Raw genomic sequence first — 19,474 nt, forward strand, 5'->3', positions numbered from 1 at the left:
TAGTTGTACGGTCGATTGGTTTTATTATCGTTCGCTCCCCTCTGCAACATTAGTATTTAATGTAAAAATGAGTACAAAGTTAACAATATTCAACCATTAAATTGGCATAAAGCACTCATTCTGTCAATTGTTGTTTTCCCGGTTTTGAACGAGCTGAAAAATCTAGCATGATATATTTTTACAATATATTTGATATAAATATTGCTATTGTGTTAGCCATCTGTAGTAATGCAAAGCTCGTATAAAGGGGTCTTTATTCGGCAAGTACTAAAATTAATGATAAAATAATGATAAAGATGAGAGAGAGAGAGAGAGAGAGAGAGAGAGACCCCCTTATTTTTTTTAACCAATGAGAAGACGCGTTTTATTTACCGCTTTCCTTATTCAAAATGGCTGTTGATCAAAAGTCTATTTCCAATATCGATTGGAATTATCCAAATTTATTATCAAAGGAGACACTTTTACGCCTGTTCAAACTTGTAAGTAAATTTTATTTACCGCCTAAGCCCTTGAAATAATTCGCAAAATTTTTGCATATGATTTTGTTTGTTAATATTAAAAGGCCGGTTCGCGTCTTTGCGTTAAGAAACCTCCTCTTTTTTTTTTTTTTTTTTTTGCGAGATTCAAACTTTCTATCTTCCTTTTTGTGTAGTTGGATTGATTTTTAACAATTTCTAAAGCTTTGCGTTTTCAAATTTATTAAAAAATGAAACAATAACAAACAACCAAAAAACAATTGTTGGTGCTTATGCGCTATTTAAAAAAATAGTATTTTCAAGTTAAATTCAAGTTTTACGATGTCTTTTTTTTTTTATTAAATTATTAAGTGAAAATAGAAAATAGTTAGAAAACACCCTTCCCCTCCCCCATGTTAAGAATGACTTTCTAAATATTAACGTTATCATTTCAGCACGGTATCAAAAGTGCATAAGTTTTATGTTATAATATGACGACAAACATGTTGGTTACGAAAAACCGAAACCTTATTCTGAGTCATTTCCGATACAATTCTCTCCCACTGCAAGAACTGTGATACCAGTGTTGGAAAGTGGGATGAGAACGTAGTGCCCCCGTGGAGCTGCATAAAGTGCCTGGGCAGCCCTGTCGGCATTCCCCGGTAAAGGTACCTCAGGCCGTTAATAATAAACTAACTCCTTCTCAAAGAGAGAAGGCAAAGCTTGGGAGGATGGACCTCTTATAACTGCACAGAAACCAGCATTACATCACAAACCAGATCATTACAAGAATGGTCTAATCTCTGTTGAATTGGGTGAGGCGGAGGGAGGCGAGAGGGTGCCATTCTAAAAAAACACTTCCATTTATAAAAACCGCGTGTTACATTTTAGTGTTCATCTAAAAATTTGAAAATCATTAGAATGAATGACCAGAAGAATAACCGACAAAAAACTAGAAATCTTTCGGAACCAAGAAGCGATGATTACGGAAGAATAGACATCTGTGTATTTAAGGTAAATAAATGATACTTCTGCAGTTTACGAATCGCGCTGAAATAATAACGTTATTATTGAGAAAGTTATTTTTAAATGGTATGGTTGGTCTTTATTAACTACTCTGTATTTTTTTTTTTGCCAAGATCAAGGTGTAGTATCTGTTCTTCAGATGCTGCACTTCAATTATTGTTCCCTCGGTGGTGGAGAAATTCTTCACGACCGAGACAAATGTTATTTTTGTTCCTTTTCTCTACGTCAGAGAAACAACCCTGGTGTCTAACTCTGTCCCGTGGGGAAGGCATTGTAAATAGGAACTATTCAGTATTTTCACTCAATTTTTGGTGCTTATTCAGAACACGGATTGTTCTAAAATAATAACGGGTAATACTCAGTACTTGTTTAGTTTAATCAAGACATTAAACAATGAAAATATTGAAAAAAAAAGAAAAAAAGTGATATTGTACGTACTCTTTATGGAATAAAATTTTCATTAAAAAAATCACTTAATTTGATCAAGTAGTTTTTTTTTTTAATTTTTTTTACAGAGGAAAATCAAATGTTAATGAGATCGATCGTATCGCGGCAATATTGCCTATTTCGCAGACGAGGAAGGAGTGTCTTTAAACGAAAAAGTAATTAAAAAAGGACTATAGGTATCTCCACGACGTTGTGTAAAACGTCAGCATTGTACGCATTAATAGCAACGTCATCATTTCGTGTGTATGTGTGTGTGTGTGTTTTTTTTTTACAAAGAAGTCACCAGTTATCAAGGCCCGGAGGCCACTCGAGGAAAAGGGTTAATAAGCGGGACAATGTTGTACTAATTGTTAGTAGTACAAATTTGGTAAATTGGATTACTTAAGGGGAACGGCACATCAAGAACTTGTTTACGTTGGTGTCAGTTTCTATGGATGGGCATTCGCGTTATAATGGTTAATGGAAGTAACGTTTTATTTATTTTTTTTAATTTTTGCTATGGCTAAAAAACAATATAAGACTTATCTTTTGTAAAACAAATAGATTTTGGTACTAGTGCAGAGAGTGATCCGGACGTAAATAATAACGTCATTATTTAAAAAAGCCATTCTTAACATGGGGAGGGGAGGGTGTTTTGTACCTATTCTATACTTCAACCTTACAATTGAATAAAAAAACATATCATAAAAATTTAATTAAACTTAGAAATACGATTTAAAAAATAGTGCGGATCACTCTCTGCACTAGCACCTAGATTTTTATTAACAAACTACAGACGAGAGATAATAAAATAAAATTAATTTTAACGTCTTCTGTTGACACTCATGTATTTAAAGATAATGTCGCTTACAGGCCTCCGTACTTTTTTGAAAAAAAGGCACAAAAAATACAGATCACCCTCTATCAATTTAAATAATAAAATCAAAACGAATTATTTTTTGGTCGATTTGGGATTTGCTATTTTTATTATCTCAAGAGTCAAACGACTCTATAAGTCACTCCGTCGGTCTGTCGGATGGTCTGTCTGTAACACTTTTGTGCTTGGCCTTTTTGGTTAAGATCAAAGGTCTGTTGTTAATAGATGCTATTCTTAGCTTTTTAAGCTTTTCTTGGCCTTTTGGCCACGATCGAAGTGTAGTATCTTTTCTTACTACATGCTGTACTTATGTTTGTAACTTTGTGATATAAAATGGGGGATCACTTTTCTCTATTAATTTAATGTAAAATGATCACTCACTTTACAACCAGTCGGTCTCAAAGCCATTCAAGTCATTCTCCAGATCATTCAAGTTGTTTTTGAAGGATTCCAGTTATTTTTTAAGCATTCAAGTCATTCTTAAGGTCATTCAATTCATCTTTAAGTTCATTAAAGTCATTCTAAGTCATTTACTTTTTATTTATTTAAGTCATTTCAGACCATTTTTCGGTCATTTTAGTTTATCTTTAAGAATTTCATGTCAATCCTACATTCACGCATTCATTCATTACATGAGAGAATGCGACTAATGGCTATCGGCCTTGTTTTATTATTGGAAACCTGTTATAAAAAAAGATCTTTGTTTAAACTTCATATTAGGCACCGCCAAGACTGGGGGGGGGCAGGTAAGTACTTTTTGACGGACCATCTTTTTAAAAATCTACCAAAAATCAGGTAATTATCCAATCAATACGAAATTTTCAGCGATTATTAAGAGAAGGATGAACTTTATAACAGTGTACTTATTTTTCATAAACGATATTTATATATATATTTTTTGCTTACAACCCCCCCCCCCTTGTTTTGAGGAGATTCCAAATATGCTTAAAATAATCATCTGAAACTGAACAAAACATATTGTGTTGTTGTAAGGGACAGGATTATAGATTAAAAAAAAAAAAAAAAAATTGTTTGCATACCTTATTTTGACGTCTGAATATCAGATATATATATTGTGTTTAATTATCCCGCTTTTGAGTTTTGAAGTGTGAAATTCGGGGAATATGTTAAGTAAAATAATTAATTTAAGTTAAGCAAAAACAAAAAAAATTTTTTTTAATATTTATACGAAAAAAGCCATTTTAAAATCTTTGATAAATAAATTAACAATTTTTTTTTAGCGAGCCGAATAATGCATGACCATTATTAAACAGGGCATGCTTTGAAGAATCGATACAAAAAAAAAAAAATTCGATAAATATTGTGTTAAAAATAGCATCATTTTTTCGATCCCGTTTGAAAACGTTTGCCGCCTTTCAACTACGGTGGACCAAACATGCTGAAATAATTTTTTTTTATTCTGCTTTAAATCCCCCCCCCCATTTTGGGAGCCTGGCCCCCACACACATACACATTAAAAACCAAACTCATACAAATGGTCACCCATCTGGTACTGGCCAGCCTCAGCGTTAATAATACATTGAAATTTTCGTCACTGAAAAATAAGTTTTTTTTTACCTGTTTGGTCTTCCATAGTTTGCTTTTTATCAAGTACAAACGTAAACATTGTCTAGATCGATGCGAAGTAACTGGTTGCCTATATGAATAAGTGGAATTATTTGAAATCCAGGTACTTATATTATAATATTTTTGCATATTCTCATAGAAAATCACCCTAAATCTTAGTTAGACAACAAATAAATAAATTATTTCAAAAACCTTTTTTTTTTTTTTAAATATTTATGTACGTTTTTTTGTGCAAGATAAAAAATGTCAATTGTTAACTTTTTGGGAAAATTTAACATTTAAAATTTAATTAAAAATAGTAGAAAAAGTTTTACATTATTCTGTTTTCTATATGATAAAATTCAGGGTTTTATCTTTCTGGAAAAAAAAAGTTACTCAGAAATAATGGATTTTAATAAATGTAATTTCGTTTTAAAAACAACAACTTGATTTTTCGGCCATTTTTGGCGGTGTCTACTTCATATTGTGTAATATTTGAATTTAATATCATTTAAAGCTTTTTAAAAATAATTATTTTTTAGAATTCTGCTTTTGTTGTAATTCAAATAATTATATTACAAAGAAAAAAATTATCAAGAAAAAAGCATTTTCTTTTTTTTTTTTTAACATAATATTGATTTTACGTTCAATTTTATTTGCAACTTTAAGGTAAGTGATATAAATAACGGGATTTTATATATATAAAAATAACTATTTTTTAATTATCTGATCTTTTCGGCTTTAAAAAATGTTGAAATTTCTATCGGCCTACATTTATTTTGTTTAGTTTTCGTAACCTGATATGGGCGGGGGGTAAACACCTAAAAAAATATTTCCTCCAATATATTTAACAAAACCTACTATTATTAGGTAAGTTTATTTAATAATGAATAAATATCGAAAATTTCAGGATAATATAACTTTTATATGATTTTTGCTAGATTTTAAAAACATGGGTATGTCTACAGCTTCAAAAACGTCACTACATAGGAACGTTGTTTTTAAACATTGATAATGTAAACACAATTTTTGTCTTGCATTTTCATTATTTTTGTATGCTGTAAAAATTTGTTTTTAAATATTAATTTATTTGAAGCTTGTTTTAAATGGTAAAAATGTTAGCATGATAATCTATAATATAAATTTCACCTGTCTGTTTAAATGTATGTATGTATGTATGTTTCGCAAAAACTTTTGACAGAGGTGACGGATTTTCACAAGATCGGTATTGTTTTGAAGCTCGGTCCTTCGGACAACAAATATCAAAAAATTGGCCAAAAACATTAATTCCTTCACCCTTGTTGAAAATTTAATTCTGACCAGAGTTGGGCTGGATGGTCCAAGATGGGACCGGTATAAAGGATGCGAAATGATCGTTATTTCGCGACCCCCAACTCAGGAGTCAGTTAATAGCGAATTGGAGGAATACGACGCATTGACTCTCTGGTGAGATGTTTGACAAGCTCCGAAAGGAACCAACGACACCCGCATCCCGCAGAGACCCCCGCCCAGAGCATACCTCATACCACGCCCAAACCTGAAAAGGTGCATGTACGTCGACAAGCAACTGGTAACAGATAAATGCTCACCGAGGTACTGCTAGCGACCTACCACGTCATGTAACTCGAATAGATGCAATATAAGAAACTACTGAGCAGACAGGGAACATCACAGAACACGGACAACATAGGCACCCCTCAGAACTCTATCCAATGGAGTGGTGTGCACCAATAACCCACTCCACTGGCCCAAGGCATGTTCAATATATATTCAAGGGCCAGTGTCTCCCACCTATAACGTATAATGACAGTCGAAAACGCCTTAGGGTAGAACCGACCTTCTCGGACCTTCACCCCTTCCTAGCATTGGTCATTCCCTTAGTTTTTTTCCACACTCTCAACTGGGCACTTTTCTACAGAGAGGGGTCGCTTTTTTCGACGATATTTTCGAAAGTCGTTCCCTCTTTTCGATTGTCTAGCTTTAATTTAAACCTACTTTACTTCCGGTTTAGCGATGGGCGCAACAGCAAAGACGTCAATTTTTTTTTTTTCACATTCTTTTCCTCCTTCGCGGTATGGGTTCGAGCCTTCCTACCTACTATCACTTTTTTTTTTTTTCTTTGCTCAATACACACCTCCAAACACCCGGGCAACGCCAAGCACCCAGACTAGTCTATAATATAAATCTCACCTGTCTATTTAAATGTATGTATATATGCATGTCTGTCTAAAACTTTCAACAGAGGCGATGGATTTTCACAAGATTGGTATTGTTCGGACGACAAATATTGAAAAATTGGCTAAAAACATTAATTCCTTCATCCTCAACTGGGCACTTTTCTACGGGGTGGGGTCGCTTTTTTCACCAATATTTTTGAAAGTCATCCCCTCTTTTCGATTGACTAGCCTTAATTTAAACCTACATCACTTCCAGTTTGACAATGGATGCAACAGCAAAGAGGTCACTTTTTTTTTTCACGTTCTTTTCCTCCTTCGCGGTACAGGTTTCAGCCTGCCTGCCTACTATCACTTTTTTTTTTTTTTTTTTTCTCAACACACAACTCAAAATACCCACGCAATGGCCGGGCACCCAGGCTAGTCTATTATATAAATCTCATCTGTCTGTTTAAATGAATGTACGTTTGTATGTTTGCCTAAAACTTTCGACAGAGGCGACGGATTTTCACGAGATTGCTATCGTTTTGAAGCTTAGTCCTTCGGACGGCAAATATCAAAAAATTGGCCAAAAACATTAATTCCTTCATCTTAAACTTGGCCGTTTTGTACAATGAGGGATCGATGTTTTTTTCACTGACGTTTTAGCAAGTCATCGTCACCATTGGATTGACTTCGGTTAATTTCAAAGCTTTTGACTTCCTGTCGCGTCACAGAGACATCGGCTAAGACAGATTTTCTTTCACTTTCTTTTCCACCTTTGCGGCATGGGTTCGAGCCTGCCTGCCTACTACCACTTTCTTTTTTTTCTCAACACACACCTCCAAACACCCGGGCAACGCCTGCCACTCAGACTAATATTAAATTAAATTACAGTTACATCGGTTACCTGTAGGGCGGGGGGTAAAATTGTAGCGCACGTTGGAGTTACCTAAAGGACAAAATGAAAAAGGGATTAAAAAAGGACAGAAACTCTGTAAAATATGTGAAAAAAACTAAAATATTTATTTAGGTATTTTTTCTGCCCATGCTTCAAAATCTTGTTAAATTTTAACAAACTTTAAGCAGTTATTGGGGTTATCTTTCCTTAAGTCCTCCTCCTCATCCATGAAATAGGCAAGATAGCTGCGACACGATTGATCTCATTAACATTTGATTTTCCTTTGTAAAAAAAAAAAAAAAAAAAAAAAAAAAAAAAAAAAAGCAAAAAAAATTACTTGATTAAATGCAGTGATTTTTTTTTTTGTTTTTTTGTTTTTTTGGTACTATTACAGTTTATCGCCATTTTTGGGAGGCACCTGTTGTTAAATTAAGAGGGAGAAATCAGTATTTAAAACTATGACTGAAACATGAAATAAATAACAAAAAAAAATTGTCGCTTCTACACTATTAGAACGAAATTTCAGAAATTGTGAAACTGAACTTTACACGAAAACAATAGTATCTACATATTTCTCGGATTTTTAAGATGACTATATCCAAAAATTACGAAAATCAATAAGGTAGAAAATTATTTATTAAAGGAAATAAAAAATAGAATTTGATGAAAATGATCATAAGACACAGGAGAGTTTAAATTGTCCATTTTGATTTCAACTAGATGGCTGTAATTTTTCACCTGCTAACACAAACTTTTTTTTAATAATTCAGTAATATTCAGGTAATTTTGACTGCATAATTTGGAAGCTACCACTATAATTTATTAGAATTGACAAAAAAAATCAGTAGAAACCATTGTTTTTTATCTGAAAACTCCATTTATCGACTACAAAATTTCGTCCCAATAGTGTAGAAGTGCCAAAAACTTAAACTAGATAATGATTACTTCCAAAAATAATTACTATGTGCCTCAGCGTAGTATAAACACTCCAACCTCCCCATGTTAAGAACGGCTTTCGGAATAACACTCCCCTCCAAACCTTGAAAGCCGTTCTTAATGGGGAGTTTGAGGGTGTTTATACTATGCTGGGGCATGTAGTAATTAGTTCTTTCCAGAAGTAATCATTATCTAATTTAATTTTTTTGTTCTTTATTTCATGCTTTGATCATAGTTTAAAATACTGATTTCTCCCTCTTATTTTGAGGACAGGTGCCCCCTCCCCAAAATGGCATCTCCATTTTCGGTAATAAACTGTAGTAGTACCAATTTTTTAATTTTTTTTTTATGAAGACTATATTCCATAACGAGTATGTACAATCTATATGTTTTTTTCAATATTTTCATTCTTTTATGTTTTAAACTAAACAAGTACCGGGTAATCTAATAACATTATTGACAGACCTGAAGAATCTCCCCCCCCCTCTTTTTTAAAAATTTACATTGTATCTTTACCACAGTTGTGATCATGCCAATGCACTGCTTCTTCCCCCCCCCTCCTTATTACCCCCATCTGTCTGGCCCATATCTGTTTGAAAGATTTGATTCTCGATGTTGGTATCATGCCCTCTATGCTCTCACACTTAACTGATGATTCTACAACTTGCAGGCTACTATTAATCCCATGCTCTCTTGTGATCTTCTAATTATTGCAGGTGATTGGGACATCCACACAAGCACAGGCGGCATTAGCAACAATCATATTCTTGGACGATTTGCCATTGTAGACCAATGTTCTAATAGTGAAAATCAACTTTGCTGCAGAAAACCAAATGACCGTATCAAACACGTGTTTTCAACATTCCTGCTGACACCTTGATACTTCAACCATGGTGTCACAGCTAACCAAATCATCCACTTGGTTAAATGATGCTGGTCATAAAGTGTCTTTGATTGTCAAGTGTTCTGGGGATCAGTAACATATTTTGGTTTCGATCACGTATTGGAATCCGTGAAGTCATTTGCTAAGCTTCTCAGGTACGATATTTTGAAACTGAAAAGTAAGCAAGGCAAAGATGCATTCTGTATGGAACTCTTCAATCGGTTCAGCAATCTTGAGGTATACCAGCCTGAAAATGCTACCTCAAATGAGCTTTGGCAAACTGTCAAGTATAATCTCTGATCCGTGATGTCAAATGTTCAGAACCACCGAGTGAAAAGAGAAAGATTGGATCTCGAGCCAAACAGATGAAATTGCTGAAAAAACAAATCATCTCATTGCAGCAAATCTTATAACTTCAAACAACTATGCTGTGAAGCTACTCATTCTGCTTGATAGAAATACAATTTGGAGGAATGTGGCAGAAAACATTTTGTTTTAACTGCCAAAAAACTCCTCCCATGCTTGAAGTCATTGCAGTTCTCAAAAGTTTTAAAAATAAGAGTTGCAGATAAAGATAACATCTGCTGAGATCCTCAAACACATCTCAAATATACTCGGCCTTGTCATGCTTCACATCATCAATCTGGTCTAGGAGATCAAAATAATCCTTGGAGACTGGAGCAATCCAACGTTGGTACCATTCTTTAAGAAAGGTGATAAGCACTACTACAGCAACTACCATTGTACCGGCCTGATTGATGTGTCTACTAAAATAATCGTTCTCCATGGGAGGGGGATGTATTTAATTCTCTCCCACTGCAAGAACTGTGACTCCAGGGTCAGAAAGTGGGATTGAGAAGGTGGCACCGCTGACCTGCATATTGTGCCTGGGCAGCTCTGTCATCATTCCCTGGTAAGGGCACCTCAGGCGATTTGCAATAAACTAATTCCTTTTCAAAGAAAGATTGCAAATCCTAGGTAGGTGAACCTTCTAGAACCAGCATTACACCACAGTCAACAGGGATGAGTTCATTACAGGAATGATCTAATCTCTGTTGGGGGCCTGAGGGAATCAGTCTCCATAGGATTACAAAATGACAAAAAGGATAAAAATTTATTGATCGAATACATGTACCAATAATTTACACCTGCATTTACACGGCGAATTTCTAATGTTATTTAGAATCTCCTCATTTGACATAATGGTAAGCGTGTTCACTAATGGACCAGGAGACTGGGTTCAATCCTTGGTTAAGTCATACGAAAGACTTAAAAAATGTAACTTGATTCTCCTTTTCTAAACACTCAGCATTATGAATAGAAGATTAAGGGTGAGTGGAGCAATTCTTGAAATTTTATTTATTTATTTTATTTTATTTTTTACATAGACGTCACCACTTATCAAGGCTGATAGGCCACTCAAGGATAAGGGTTAAAGAGTGTAGAGTAGTCAAAAGGACAATATAGTAATCAATAGTAATGGAAGTTTGGTAAATTTGTTAACTTATATGGAACGTCTCATCAGAAACTTGTTCACGTTGGACTTGAAGACAACCATATTATAGAAAGCTGGAAAGCAGGAAAACGGAAGACAATTCCACAGGCGTGCAGTTCTAAGAAAGAAGCTTTGTTCATGGAATCTATGTTTAGGTTTAGGTTTAGGCACAGATAAAGAGTGAGGAAAATTATTGATAATGTTTTCAGCTAGTCTAGTGTTTCTTGTGAAAGTTTGGCGAGGGGGGACCATAGATTGAAGCTCAGTTGAACACTTTCCATGAAAATAACGCTAAAGCAGAGACAAACTCGCAACATCTCTTCTGTGAGATAGAGGTTGCAGCGAAGAGAAAAGGACATCTCCCACCAGGCCACGAAGTCTATTTTGAACCCTATCAAGGCAGGACAAGTCTTTTCTAGCAGCTCCTGCCCATATGTGGCAACAGTATTCCATCCTTGGACGTATCTGGCTCTTATATAGATAGAGAATTGCATCAGCAGTGAGATATCTACTGGATCGATAGAAGGATCCGACCATTTTTCCAGCGGCCTTGGCAACAGATTTGATGTACGTGTTCCATTTAAGATCAGGAGTAAAGGTCAAGCCCAGAAGCTTGTCAAAACTTGAGGCCTCCCCAAGACGATGGTGTAGCAGATAATGAAAAGGGAGTTTTTGGATTGCCCTTGATTATAAGTTGATCACTTAGATTTTTGTAGTTGAAACAGCATTCCCCTACAGTGGATTGAGACAGCTTCATTCATCTTTACTATTGCATCCCTCACGGCGGCGATTTGAAGTCAACTAGCTCTTCTAATGATGAATTCTGTAGATTTGGGGGTTCAGTTTTAATTGTCATCAGTTAAATTTTTCTTTGTTCAGTGCATCGTTTTTTTCTAATCTTGTACAGAAGCTGGGTCAATTGCTTCGAAGATGAACTCTATGAATTGACAGCAAAGGGCGTGGCCCAGCTGGAGTAGACATCTCATTAAGATGATTTGTCGGAGGGAGTTAATTTTTCAGCAGAAACATACTGTATTGTTTGAGAGAAAGTGGTGCAATCTAACTCGGTGGATGTGATGCAAGCAGTGTTGATCAAAAGTTTCTAATTGTCTAACATCTTTTGCTCTCATTGGTCAAGATTCCTTGCCTTGGATCGTTCTCACCAGTGCGTGCATGGTAAATATTTGGGGTGGCGAATCTATCCCATTTGAAGATTCTTGAAAAGGTGCAGAAACATATAATTTGATTGGCCTCACCCTTTCTTCTTCTCTGCAACCTTTTTCATAGAGGTGATGTTGCTAGTCTCAGTTTTTTTCGATAAATACTGTTATGGCATATGTTCTTCAGAATTGTCTGATCTATTCCCTGCTTCTTTTGTTCCAGCTTGTTTGACTTGTTGGTTTAGTGGTCTCCATTGTTTAGCTGTTATTGTAATACAGCTTCCTATTTCAATAGCTTCTTTCCAAGAACCGGCTCGTGGAATGCTCTTCCTGCTGACTTTTTTCTCCTATCTATAACCTTGGTCTTTTCAAGACTAAGGTCAGTAGGTATCTTCTGTCTTTTCGATAATAATCTTTTGTTCTTGTTAGCTTCTTTCATCAAGTGGCTTTATGTCTTGTCTGGAGTGATTTCCATAAAAAAATAAAAACAAGAAAAAAATCCAAATTATCCAAATTATTTTTCTGAATTTGTCTTTTTGTTTTTTCCAGAGAGGGATCAATCAACCAGGCATCGATGCCTTTGATAAGAATGTTCTAGTGAATGTCTACAATCATTACCTGCTGCCTTTGCCACAGAGGAAATATCGTCCGAACCGCAGAGGGAAGGAAATGACCAAGAAACAAATTATTTTAGCAAAGACGAGCAAAACTCCAAGTGATGATGACATCAAAAAGTAAGCAAATATTTTTTTGTTAATTATTTTTCATAAATATGAGATACCTTCAATAAGTTTCCAGACTTTTTTCATATGGGCACTTTTATTGATAGTGCACACATGAAACTCTAGTCCCCTCTGAAGTAATCTCCTCCGACTGCAATACAATTGTTGTACCGTTCCAACAACTTCTGGAAGGTCCCATGGAAGTCCTCTCGTGTGAGCGTATCAATGATCTTCATCACAGCCTCTTGTATCTCCTCAATTGTCTCATAACGACAGCTTCTAAGGTTTTCCTTGAGCTTAAGAAATAACCAAAAGCCACAGGGAGCAATGTCTAGACTATAGAGAGGGAGCGACTATCTTGATGCCCATCTTTGTCAAATAGTCTGTGATCTTCTCTGGGCAACCTTGGGACAAACTTTCTGCAAATCTTCCACATCTTCAGTTCCTCGCAAATAATTGTGTGTACAGTTCCCACACTGACATCAAACTCTGTACTTATTGTCTCTGTAGACACATGGTGGTCCTTATCCATGAAATTCTTTATTTTGCTAATCAACTCTAGTGTTCTGACTTCCTTACCCCTCCCACACCTATCATCCCTCAGACTCTCTGCCTTCCTTGAATCTCTTATGCCACTCCAAAACTGATGCTTGATTTATGCAAAGTGGTCCAAAAGCAGTCTAAAGCATTCCATACGTTTCTGTGGCATTTTTACCAAGTTTCAAACAGAATTTTATTACATATCATTCTTCTAAAGTGTCCTCGCATCCAAGTTGCATTTTTTAAATTCACCAGCTGTGACAATCAGGCTTTAGTAGGGTGTATTCCAATTCCTGCTGTAGCTGTTCATTTGAAACTGAAATCATAAAAATTGGGCAGTCATCTCATAAGATGTATAGCAATAACACAAAATTTTTAAGAGACCACAACAATTTTAAATGCCTGTACAAAAAAGTCTGGAAACTTATTGAAGGCACCTTGTATGTAAACTTAAAAACTTTTATTTATTTTTTTTTTTTTTACTAATGTGTCACCATTTGTCATGATTAAAAGCCACTTGAGGATAAGGATTAACGAGATGGATAGATTGTTAGTTGAATGACAAAAACTATTATGAGAGGATTGAAAATAATGACTGGAATGAGCAAAATTTGATTGCTTCTTAAGCACAGGTTTTTTTTTTTTATATATATGGAAAGCATTCCAGACAAGGCATGAATTCACTTGAAATAAGGAGCTAAAAAAAAAAAAAATGAAAAAACAATTCAAGGTAAAAAAAATAGCCAACAATAAATTTAAGATGGATAGATTTCGACCCAGAAAATAGTAATTCTTCCTCCTTTGCCAGAAACATTACTCATGGAGTGCTAAGACGAATGCATGGACAAAATAATGCATGGAAAAATAAGAGAAGTGAAAGTTACAAGACTGCCGAAACCCAGAATTCATTTTTTACTCTCCTAAGTATTTGTTGACATTGACTTTGTTGATGATCTTGTTATAGTTTGTATGGAAGCAATCCCACGGTAACTTGTTTAATCAACCTAAAAGTGTTAAAATTATACCTTCAGTGTGCTAAATCTAAAACATTTTTACTAGCATTGGGACGATTAATCGGAAATTGGAAAAATCAGAATATTTGAGGGTATTGTTAAAAATTGTACCAATTTTCCGATGCCAAAACGATTCTTTTAATTGTCTTTTTTATTTGAATTTGTTTAAAGCAAACTCTTCCATTGCTGGTTATAATGATAAAATAATATATATTTATTGATTTTAAATGACCACTGAAACAAAAAATTGATAGATCATCTCCCACATGTATATTTTTACGTTTCGGAAAATATTTGCACATATAACATGTGTTTTTACTGTAATCAGATAAAAAAAAAAATGCAACTATATAGTTGAATATTTAGAGTTTTATAAAGAATCGGAATCGGGAATTTAGTATGGAATCGGTAATTGTATCGGAATCTGGGTAAAAATGTAGCAATCGTCCCATCACTAATTTTTGCACATGTGCTAACAGCCAACGTGGCCGTTTCAACATACTAAAACCTAAAAAATCTAGGAAATTGTCAGTTTCCAGAATAAAACCATCTGAAAAATGATAGTCCATAAAGATTAAAAATATTTTGTTTTGTATGGCCGATATCAAATAATTCACAATTTGATAATTGTTTAAAAAGCTTTTTACAGCTAAAATTTTGACTATTAAAATGGAGGTATATAAATTTTCACAAAGGGATTCCACCTTTCCTTTTCCCATTATGTATGAAACTAAACACAGCCCGCATTGCCCACCCTTACATCTAGGAGCTGCATTCCAAAATTCATAATGCTCAGTTAATTAGTTTAGGTGTACATGAAAATATATAAACATATGTTACATATTAGGTACTCTGTCAATAGCGATTAAGTTACCTAGTTTGGATTTTGACAAGGGTCACACTGAGTACATGTCATTATAACCTAAATCTGCAAAACAGAATCGTTTCCAGTGTTGAATCAAGAATGGCTGACATCTGTGGTTAAAATGAAATGAAAGGTCAGATCAGTTAGACAAAACAGTGGTATGAGTCAAATCAGTCTGTCTGTGGAAGCCGTTCAACAAAGACATCATCAGTAATGCGAGTCTGCCATGGATTGTGTGAGGCAGTTGGCCAATAATATAGAAAACTTTGATAATCGCTAAGTGTGAAATGTTACACCGACTTAACATCTGCCTGCATGTCATCATTTTTTTATTTTATTTTTTGTGGAAATCACTCCAGAAGCCACTTGATGTAGAGAGGTAAAAAAGAAAAAAAAAAAAAAAAAAAAAAAAGAAAAGAAATCCTTGTTATAGTCAGCTAACATATTTCCTAGCTTCCAGCATAACGCTACCGGAAGTGGTGACAAGGCAAATCAGTTCCTTCACTTTTATTGGTCGTCAGTATTTCTATTGTGAAATGATTTATTTATTTTTTATTCCATTTTCACCCCAAACAAGGCACAGTGCCACTTTGAAGTAGGGGGCTACTATCAGGGACATAAGCTGCAGGGATACTATGTAGGGAGATAAGTAATGAGATGTCTATTCACATTACACTTGAACTTCTGCATGTCAGATACAGTTGGGAAAACATGAACCCGGAAGGGAGTTCCAGAGTCTAGTGGTTCTGGGGAAGAAACTATTAGAGTAGAAGGTTTTCTTACATCCAGGGATCTCTGTGTGTAGGGGTGAGATTTTGCTGCTTGTCGGATTTGTGGGGGTATTTATGTTGAGGGGGTACAAGTGTAGTTCATGGGAACATTCACCATTAAAATACTTGTAGAACAGACATTTTATTGAAATAAAATATAAGAAAAGGACATTATTGAAAAGTATACAATAAAAATTATCAAAATTATACAGCTAAAAATAATAATTAGTTTTTATTTACAAGAAGTATGTTGTGGTTTGCTTGAAGCATTGTTTAACGGATAAAAGGTGTTTTTGAAGTCTTAACAATACAGGAATGTACGGTCGTTGTAAGCAGATAAATAAACAAATAATAAATAATTTAATAATATTTTTTATTTACCTGATTGATCTTGCTTTTTTTTTTTTTTTTTTCCTCGACTGTAGATGGTATTTATTCCAAAGATTTTTTCGAGAGCATCTCATTGTCAGTGGAGAAATGTATATCCACTCTATAAGCTGTCAACAGTTGACAGCTTAGAGAGTGGATATACGTTTCTTCACTGAAAAAACACAAAATCTTGCATAACTTATAGCATAGTGCTGGACAACTGTTTCAGTCTTTGCACTGACATGCAATGCTGTTACCATTCCAAACCTTAAGTGAGATTCGAACCTGCAGACCATGTCAAGCGAAACAAATGCACTTACGACTGGACAACAACAAAGTTATGCATTCATAATGGCAATTTTTATGCTTTTAATCTTAATCGTAACAGTTATTATGCGTAAAAAGAAAAATCCGAGCATTTGAAGTTCAGTTGTTATAAATATTAGTAAAATAGCAAAGTTTTGAATTAAAAAATCCCCTTTCTTTTACTACTTGACAACACACAAACGGTAAGTTCCTTGTGATATCTCTTAGTAAAAAAAAAAATGCTATGAAATGATAAAATACAATTACCAAATTATGACTAAGACTTATTCAACTTTTTTTAATGTGCCCACAGAATGCCCCAAAGAGGAATCAAAAGACCGAGATCCGTTTCGGAATACAATTATGGAACTCTAAGCAATCATTGCGTCCAACATCCTACTTCAATCTCGAGATCAAGAGGGAGAAATGAAACAGACGAACAGAGAGTACTTCGCCTTCAGCGACAGAGAGAGAGAAAAAGAGAGTTAAGAAATAGTGAGACACCTGAAGAAAGAGAAGAGAGACTAAGGAGACAGAGAGTCAGAGACGAAGAAAGAAGAAACAAAGAAACGGATGAGCAAAGAGAAGAAAGACTTATCAGGCAGAAAGTTAGAGATGAACAAAGACGGAACGAAGAAACCTATGAACAAAGAGAAGGAAGACTTCTCAAACAGAGAGTTAGAGATGAACAAAGAAGGAATAAAGAAACAAACAAACAAAGAGAAGAAAGGCTTATCAAACAGAGAGTTAGAGATGAAAAAAGACGGAATAAAGAAACAAATGAACAGAGAGAAGAAAGGCTTATCAGACAGAGAGCCAGAGATGAACAAAGAAGAAATAAAGAAACAAATGAGCAGAGAAAAGAAAGGCTTATCAGACAGAGAGCCAGAGATGGACAAAGAAGGAATGAAGAAACAAACGAACAAAGAGAAGAAAGGCTTATCCGACGAAGAGCCAGAGATAGAGAAAGAAGGTTGGACAAATGTTCTCTGTCTTATATACACCGTTTCTACCAATTGTGGTGATCTGTATTATCTGTGTCTTTTGCTTCATCACGTTAAAGGTCCTGATCATATGAGGCTCTAAGAACTGTTGAAGGTGTGATATGCCAGTCATTTAAAATGGCGTGGAAAGAACTGTGACACTACATGGCCCCACCGACAAGTTGCTGACCTCAACATTCTGTGCCATGGATTTTTTGTTCATCTTATCTTCTTATGGCTGTATCGTCATTTTCTTATTGACGACCATTGATGAGGATGTACGGGTTCACAAGTATAAAAATAAAACACAGCACAGGAAAAACACAGATGCCCATGCTTCACATCTATGTCGGTTGGACTATAGGTGTTTGTGTGTGTCCTCGTCAACCCTTTATATGCTAAGGCCAACAAATCCGTCCTGTCGAAGCTGGGTGCGTCTATTGCCGTCAGTTCATCTCCCCATCTTCCTCAAGAACCTCCAAGTGACCAACTGCTCTCAGCTGTATCCAAAATCCAACTGCCCACCTTGGAGTTCAAGCCTCAATAAAGTGTCCAACTGAACTCCCCTATGAAGTGTTGTTCCTATTGTTCCCCTGACAGTAATCTTGCTCCCAAGATACTGACATGTGCATTGCTCAATCCTTAGTCCATTGTTCAATCCTTTTGCTATTACCATTTGTCACACCCTAATTTAAACCCTTCCCTTATTTCTCTTTATCTGTGTTAAGAACAAACTCCTATCCATTGTCTATTGATAAGTCCTCTTATTACTTGCTAAACCTACTTCATTTTCTTTTGTCATCTATCCTTTGTTCTTTTCCTACCCCCTCAGCACTCAACGACCTCAGTCAAACAGTGTCACACCCCCTTCTATGCCCAACTTGTCATTTATTACGTAATTTACAAAAACGATAGTCATAGTTATATTTACATTAATTATACATATTTCATACATTCATATTATATGAAACGGCACAGATATGACAGCCAACTCAAAAACAAGAACAACAAAGCAAAACTCCACCACACAGGTGTGTATCTAATTCTCTTACTGGCCTAGTGGTATTTGAGTAGCCCCACACCAAATATCAGCAAAGCAATTCCTTTTCCAACAGGCTCCTACTGACTGGTACATGTTTTTCGTACCAGAGGCAAAACAACCATGCTCCTCCATCGAAATAGAAGAAAATACACAGGAGGAATTTTAACCACCTCCATAGAATGACTTTTTGATACCTATATAAACAGGCATTCCGTCAGCCCATCCCCCAAAAACGACAACAGGAGGAATTTTAACCATCTCTCCCAGAAAGACTTTCAAACACCTCCTGTATAACCAGGCATTCCACTATTTCATGCCCCTCTCCCAAAAAAGTACAGGAGGAATTTTAACCATCTCTATCAAAGGACTTGAAACCACCTAATATAAACGGGCTTCTGAGATTTTCCTCTCCTTCTCCCAAAAAATCAGGAAGACTTTTTTAACCTACCCAAAGGACTTCATGCATTCAGCCATTTTCTCTTTTTTTTTTTTTTTTTTTTTTTTTTTTTGCAAATAATAAGGACAACATTCTTATCTATTAAAACCAGTGACATTTTAACAAAAATATATCTCTACTGTTTCCTTTGTTAAACACACAAAAGCAATCATATAAAACTCAATGCAATAAAACCCATATCCCGGAAAAAATAATTGCAGCATTTAACAACTGTAAGTCTCTTTTTATTTCTGATTGTCTTTCTCACTTTTCTTTTCAACAACCGATACAATGTCTTTATGCAATTTTACACAGAAAAAAAAATTGGGGTAAATCTTTGGAGCAACAATTACGTAAAAATACAATCTTTTTTATTTATTTATTTTTTGAAAAAACAAGTCTTTTCTTTTTCATTCTAATCGTCCCTCCGCACAAATCATTGGCCTGCATCCTTAAATTCTACCCCCATGTGTATTGTAGGCTATCTTTAATAAAAAAAAAAAAATTACAATCTATAAATATAAGAGCGAAAATGTGTGTATGCATGTAT

General features: G+C 35.0%; 1 protein-coding gene across 2 annotated transcripts in view; it reads left to right on the forward strand.

Annotated features, from left to right (window-relative positions):
* The first annotated feature begins 333 nt into the window (after positions 1-333).
* LOC145249594 (uncharacterized) overlaps positions 334-19,474 on the forward strand; it is a 38,821-nt gene continuing 19,680 nt past the window's right edge. Inside the window, exons 1-3 of one of the 2 annotated variants that reach the window (XM_080111302.1) lie at positions 334-479; positions 12,428-12,612; positions 16,777-19,136. In XM_080111302.1, the coding sequence (XP_079967428.1) occupies positions 390-479; positions 12,428-12,612; positions 16,777-17,488 (987 nt within the window). In that variant the 5' untranslated portion in view covers positions 334-389 and the 3' untranslated portion in view covers positions 17,489-19,136. Of the gene's footprint in view, positions 480-12,427; positions 12,613-16,776; positions 19,137-19,474 lie in introns of those variants that run through there. The other variant, XM_080111303.1, reaches the window with a different exon arrangement.

The sequence above is a fragment of the Euprymna scolopes genome, chromosome 28 (genome assembly GCF_053919585.1).
Source record: "Euprymna scolopes isolate OS-2025 chromosome 28, ASM5391958v1, whole genome shotgun sequence".
NCBI classification, from domain to species: domain Eukaryota; kingdom Metazoa; phylum Mollusca; class Cephalopoda; order Sepiida; family Sepiolidae; genus Euprymna; species Euprymna scolopes.